Below are 7,273 nucleotides of genomic sequence, written 5' to 3'. Positions count from 1 at the left end.
CATATTCCTTGAAAGGGACATCATTTAGATTAGTAAATGAGATAAAGCTGTGCTGACTTCCACCATCCAATCATGTGCAAGGTAAAATCTTGCTCTTTTAGATTCTCCTGCACATGATTTGATACTTTTTGTAAAGTGAATTTGCCCTATTTTAACCAAGCTAATTGGATTATTCCCCCCAAGGTGATAATTCATCTTGATAAGTGAATAGCCTAAATGTCTTTAGCAAATCAGCCAAATTTGCGTGACCTGAAGATTTTGATGACTATTTAACTTTCAGTATAAAAATGTATACATAGCTTTTTTGTCATAGAAAGCCACAGCAAGTCTTCCTTCTGTTAGGCTGCATCACCCTAGTATAGAAATGTAAGGATCATTTTCTCATCATTAGCCTTGAGATATCAGCTTTTAGAAATGTTACACAGAACTTATTCATTAAATGTCCAAACTTTTCTGTGCTCATGTTATTGAAGATTTTTTTTTTAAATTTTATAAGACAGAGAAAAGACAAGCTGAACTTTTCTATTAACAAAACTGATTTTTTTTAAAAATGTAAAAAGATTTTACCAATAATTTTAGAAAAAGCAGCTCCCAGATTACCTGAAAAGCCACTTCCAGTTTGGCCTTGTATGATCTAATAAAAGTAGGAATAAGGGATGATGTATGTATTGTTTTGTTTTACATTCTGACCATTTAAAGGCTTTTAGTCATTGAAAGCACTCATCATGAAAACATATTTTCCAAGATGTAAAGATAAAATTGCTGCAGTTTATAGCCGTGTACATTCAACGATAAGCAGACATTGCATGATGAATGTCCATTAAAGATAATAATTGATCGAATATTATTTAGGCTGATAAAACCACTTGTACTGCACCAAATTTTTAAGCATTCATTAACACCCACAGGTTGCATTCAGTTTGACTTTCACCTTATAGTCCACTATACATAATGCAAGTACTGGATCTCATGACTGATTGCTTTGAAGAATAGAGAGACCATGACTAGTAGTTGGTTTGCAATACAACAAAGGAACCAAGAACTGAAACACAATTTAAAAACTGTTTTATAATTAAAATATACAATTAAACATAGTAGAGACAGACATATTTTGGCTTACGCAGTACCTAGCCTATATGCCTATATTGTTTGTCAACAGAGGAAATGGCAACATTTCATGGGCCTTTGTTGAACCCACATGTCGTCTGGTATCTAAGCCATTGCAAATTGACACTGTATATGATTTGTACAGGGCTTACCCTGTATGTGTTCCTTTACCCAATACTTGTTCCACAACAAAGCTCATTTTACAGGAAGCAAGGTAAAGTTTTATGACTTAAAAAAAAAAAATTTATACATTGATATTAAAATACATATTGTACACAAGTGATAGTATTTGGTGCAATGTTGTGTGTTACCCAAACAAAAAAAAAAAAGCTGCACCAAATTGGGTAAATTTTCCAAAACTGCATTGTATTTGATTTATCAAAGGCAAATATGAAGATGACATCATGGGCACAAATGTATGACAGCCGCATAACTACACTTCACCGCCTCAGTGTACAGAAATCCCAAATCACATAATACCATAGTTTCACGACTATCTGAAACAATAAATTCCACTCACAGGGTAAAATAATATTTTTGCTATTATTTACTACCCAAGGTAATAACTTTTGACAAGTGTATAACATATGTTACCCTCTTTGGTTACTTTGTTTTCTGGGTTGGCAGCTTGACTTGTTGGAATATTTGAGAAAGTTGAGAAAGGTGATAGCTTGTTAAGGACTCACTGAACTAAAATAAAGACATATGGTTAATTTACGTGTTTACAGAATGGCATTGCTGTGAGATAATATTTCCTTTTTTTTTTTTTTTTTTTTCAGTTTAAAGGTTCGTGCTAAGTATCTTGTGCAAAGAAAGGGAGCACAGGTCACCGATGATGGTATTAGCTCCCTTTCCTCTGCTGTATCTCGTACATTGGCATGAGTTCTGAAGCAGTAATCTTCATGATTCAGCCACAGTAAAGGACCCATTAGCTGTCTGATTCAGACATATCATAAAGTCTGCGCCTGTTGCAAACTCCTCATAGGCACAGCATTGAAGTATGAGTTCCGCTGAGCAGCTTGGCAGAACGCATAGATGTGTCAGGTGTGCTGTGTACAACAAGACAGAACTGATTCTCCTTTCTCCTTTAAAGTCAATGCTTCCATGGGCAAAGTAGAAAGGAGATGAACAAGTATTTTTTTTTTTTGTTCTTTTATTGCCATGCTCAAAAGAGCCACAAAGTCTTTGTGGCATTTCAAAGTCCACTGAAAACAAATTAACTTGGCATTTCCCTCTAAGTTTTGTTTGTAAACAGAAGACTTCTGGCTGTAGAGCACAAGTTTGGTTTGGTGCCCTCTTTGTAAGTCAGAACCGCTGAAGGGCATGAACATTTGTTTGGGGTGTTTTCTGGACTTTGTGCACACATTCATTTGTATTAATCTATGGGAACACTGGTGTTAATCCAGTATTGCAGGTCATGTTATCTTTTCCTGGAAGTCTCCTATCGTTGAAAGTGTGCATGTTAATTACTGCGTCACTCTTGACCATGACAGGAGGCTGTGGCTTGTGTTTGACACGCCGCTGGCAAGTAAGGGATAGTCGAATCTCATCTGCCATTGTACTGCAGAAAGAACGCTAAAAAAAGAAATAGAATAAAGTAAGTGACCTAAAACAGCATGCTTTGCTACCTATGAAAGATGGGCACTATATATATATATATATATATGGTAGTAATATAATGGTAAATATATCTATTTAAAAAGGTGACAAGTGGGAGGTTTGCTTATAAAACAAGTAACCAAAGTAAAATACCCAAGAAAGATGTGTACTACCCAGTACTGTAAGTATTTCTGCTTGCAATGTTTTTGGGATAAGCAAATACTCCAGTCCGGGGACCTTTTTAAAAATGACTTGTCGTCTAGATGCAACAGTACATAACAAAATGTTGCCTAATTCATTAATAAATATTTGTAAATGTGTCAGGTTGTGTGTTACAAATATGATGTTCCTTTAAATTCACCTTTCTCTTTAATTCATCCCCCTAGGCTATGCCAATACCAGGGCCTTGAGTTCTCATAAAGTGCACATTAACCTAAAGCTTGATAAGCCTTAATCTTTGTCACTTAATTGGCAAATACCAGAGCCTTTACTCCCCACTAAGGTTTTGGTATGTACTTAATCAAAGACAGAGGGCGAGACCAAGGTATTAAGAAATAAACCCCTTGTTTAAATTCATTTTGAAAGTCTTTATGTAAAATGCCTTTGTTTCAGTTGATATTTTGATATTATCAGATAGTATTTGTTTTATCACAAAGCAGTTCATATGCTTGCTATGTAATAGTATAATAATAATCCATTCAGATAGCGTAATAGCTGGGGGACATGTCCATGACAGTCCATGGGTAAGTGTTTCTCAACCAGGATTCCTCCAAAGGTTGTTACGGGCCCCTTGAGCAATGAGCAGTTGGTCTTTCTCATGTCATTTTAAGTGACTCCAATGATCTTTTTTCGGCTATCTGTAAGGATGGTAATCTTCCTACTGGACAGCAATGTGAAAGCATTCTTCCCAGTGACCACCACACTAATGTACTGTGCATTGTGAATATAATAGTTATAGTAGCAGTTCTCTGAAGACCTAAAAGTTATTTCAATGGGTTTCCAATGTTAAAATGTTTAAAAAGCAATGCCATGGACTAATCCATGGTAATATATCTAAATTTACCCCTGGTGACTAATCACCTAGTTCCTGTTGCAAGGACAAAAAGCATGATTTCAATGATCCATCTATCCATGGGATTGTAGTGATGAGGACATGTATATTCTGCTCAGAAAAATTTACATTTCTATATCTATTTTTTACTGTCCTAAATTTAAAATTATTATGCAGATGAAAAGGATAATCCTTCTATCTTTCAAAATGTGGTGAAATTAAAATTAAAAAATCTACAACTTCGACATTTTTTAGACCAAAATAAATGCCAAAAAAAGTTAATAACACCCTAAACATTTTTTTATCCCAGGAATATCACAGCATTAGATAAAAATGGTGTGTGATGTTAAAAGGACACTAGCGTAAGCTACACAATAGGCCTAATTTATTAAACCTCTCCAACGCTGGAAAAATCATACTTTGATTAGTGAACCTGGGTGATCCAGCAAACCTGGAATTAATCTGGTGCATAATTAAAAACATGTGCTAACAAATAGCAAAAGAATTTTAGGAAATTCATTCCAGGTTTGCTGGATCTGGTTCACCGATGAAAGTGTGTCTTCTCCAGCCTTCGAGAGCTTTAATAATTCGAGTCCAATGACTGGAGAAGAGAATACCAATTACAGATTTTGCAATAACAAGCAAAAATGTGATAAAATAAGAAAAGAATAACACTGATCTTTGTGAACTGGCCCCTTTGTGTGTTTTATGCTTTGTATATTCATACATTTTGTAGTTTTGTGTGTTTATGTATTGTGTAATGTGATTTTTATTGGCAATGTGTGTATTAAGTGTATAAAAGAGAACTGACCTGCTCTCGCTCTGCGGTTTTCCTTAGTTTGTATATAAATTCTGCCACTGCCACAACTACGGAGAGGATGAGTCCTGCTGCTAACACAATGAAAATGCCTCCCATGTTTTGGATCCCTAGAGCACTGGCCTCCTTATTTTTTTCCTCTGGGCAACCTCCGGCTCTCCACCATCTTTCTTTCATCTTGTGAATTTCGTCAGCCTCCTGCAGTTGAAGAATGGCAATGCTGATTCTGTCTCTATATGGAGAACCTAAAAAGAGAACAACCATGATGTAAGAATCGAACCCGCAAAACAGGACCAAGACTTTTAAAGTAGGTTTGGCTTTGGTGATGGAGGTATCATGACCAGTGGATACAAAAGTAACAGATCCTGACTGCAGTTCAGTAAGGTAACTGCAGCAATGTTTGTAGGCGAAAGGCTTTTTTCGTAACAAAGTTAAAAACCCACCCAGTAATAAGATTTATTGCAATGCACTTTAAATATTGAAAAACATCCTATTTTTTAATTTTTTTTTGCAAAAACACAAAATTCTATTTATACTGTTAATATATTTTAGTTATTTTAATGAATTCCAGAATAACATTTTTTTTTTCGAATCTCACGTACCGTGAACCTCTAAACAAAAACCCTGTGCTCAGAAAAAAAGTGTAAGTGCAAAAACACCACACAAAAATGGTGCACTGCGGTACTATTTGTGATCCCTCCTCTAAGGAAGAAGGACCACCCAATTTCCCCAGACCCCCCTGAAGCGAAGCTCCTGACGAGGGCTGGGTACCAAGGCCACCCAACTGAAGTGGACCTACTAGCCCGTCTGGCCAAAGTCAGACGGGGTACTTTTCTCTATGGGACTGCATAGGCAGTCCCAACAGATACTAGGCTGGGAGCTCTCCCGAAGAGAGACTTCTAGTAAGGGAGAGTACCTGACTGTAAGGCCAAAGTACTCCCTAAGACTTCAGGGCTAGCCCATAAGGGAATAGCACCCTCCATCGAAAGTGGCACACAACTACCACACCAGTGACAAGTGCCATAACAGGAAAATACATAAAAAATAAGTGCTCAGTGCATAGCATACTGGGCAAGGATAAAAAAATGCCCATCTGCACTAGCCAAATTGTGCTAAATCAGCAATGTGACGTGCCTGTGTACACATACATCAAAATGGGTTCACCATGCCAAAAGTGTACCCCATTTTCGGATATGCCTAGTTTGCCACTCCAGGGTGACGACACTCAGCGAGTCCGCCCATTCGGTCAGCTCTCAAGACCTGATAGCCAGACCATGGGTTCCCCGCTCCAACCAGTGGGACAGTCCACTATCTGGGGGCTCCTTATCAGGGCAGGCCCCATGCCTCTCTCTGGTGGATGCTAGCCAGAGGATTTAGCATAGGGCGGCCCCTTACAGAGCTACACCATCCTAGCAGAGGTACTAATGCACTGCATTCTTGCCAGGAATACAGCGCCGATCCACCCTGCACACTGGAAGGATTAGGTACTACACTTGATTTTAGCCAAAATGCCGAGAAGCGGCTCCTGTAAACCAAGAACCTTCTGAACAAATAGTAAAAGAGTTGTAATACAAATATTCCAGAATAACAAATACTTTATATTATCCCATGACTCCAATTTCTTTTTTTAACCTAAAAGGCGCATTGCAGGCTTAGTTTACCCCTACCTTTGTTCAAATTCAGCCATAATGTGTTTGTACTTTATCTTCTGATAAGAGTTGAGTGCATTAAAAAACACATATCTGCACTACAGAACATTTTGATTCACTGTATTAAATTTTAGGAGTCATGAATGGCAGCTGTAACTCTTTGTGCAAAGATAATACAGCCAATAGGTAAATCATTGATCATTATTTTATTATTCCCTGACGTGCAATTACAGTGTATGTTGCAGACATTGCTAAATGTCAACAGACAATGCTTACATTGTAGAGATTCAATTATGACGAAATACTGCAGTGACTTGTATTGTGTGTGTATGGGGTGAGGGTGGTAAAGGGAGAAACTGGTGCATTGTGATAAATTTACTGGAGCTCAGCTTTAAGAGACTATACCCACTCAGGAGACAAAGGAGTACACACTTTAAGCTTTAGTTCTGTTCTATTGCTGCTAGAATGTACTGATTCCGTATCACTTTCCCTTTGTCCAAAATATTTTGCCATAATCCAGTCAAAAATTGTCTGCTCTACATTCAGTAAACCAATTTTGACTTGTTGCTTGGAGTTACTGTACGTTACAATTCCTCATTCCGTTTGCACTGAATAAGCCTTTCAGCATATTAACCACCTAGCCGTTAAGCCCGACCTTCGTACGGGCAAAAAAAAAGGCTGGGATGGTTAACCCCGTATTTTTGTCGCATCCATACTTACCTGGTCCCTCTGTGCTCATCCAGCGTCGTTTTCATATTCCAGTGTCGTCCTCCGTCCATCGTCGTCCGTCGGTCTCCCTCTCCAGCGTCGGGTGCCAGCGGGACCGGTAAGATGCCGGCCGGCATCTTTTGTCCTGCCGCCCGGCATCTTTTGTTCCGCCGCCCGGCATCTTTTGTTCCGCCACCCGGCATCTTTTGTTCCGCCGCCCGGCGGAACACAAGATGCCGGCCAGCGGAACACAAGATACCGGCCAGCGGAACATAAGATGCCGGTCGGCTTCTTACCTGATCGCCGATGATCCTTCTTCATCCAGCGCCGGGTGTCTTCTGA

General features: G+C 38.6%; 1 protein-coding gene and 1 non-coding gene across 2 annotated transcripts in view; both read right to left on the bottom strand.

The window, feature by feature from the left end:
• Positions 1-1,048: 1,048 nt before the first annotated feature.
• Positions 1,049-7,273, bottom strand: part of GRIK3 (glutamate ionotropic receptor kainate type subunit 3) — a 269,833-nt gene continuing 263,608 nt past the window's right edge. Inside the window, 2 exon segments of the mRNA XM_072408450.1 lie at positions 1,049-2,682; positions 4,569-4,819. Coding sequence (XP_072264551.1) covers positions 2,488-2,682; positions 4,569-4,819 — 446 coding nt within the window. The 3' untranslated portion in view covers positions 1,049-2,487.
• On the bottom strand, positions 6,092-6,148 carry LOC140321951 (U7 small nuclear RNA). The gene has a single exon (XR_011919069.1). It is a non-coding gene; the product is annotated as a U7 small nuclear RNA (small nuclear RNA).

The sequence above is a fragment of the Pyxicephalus adspersus genome, chromosome 1 (assembly GCF_032062135.1).
Source record: "Pyxicephalus adspersus chromosome 1, UCB_Pads_2.0, whole genome shotgun sequence".
NCBI classification, from domain to species: domain Eukaryota; kingdom Metazoa; phylum Chordata; class Amphibia; order Anura; family Pyxicephalidae; genus Pyxicephalus; species Pyxicephalus adspersus.
Note: the sequence above shows the minus strand (reverse complement) of the source record. Positions and strands in the feature narration are given on the sequence as shown.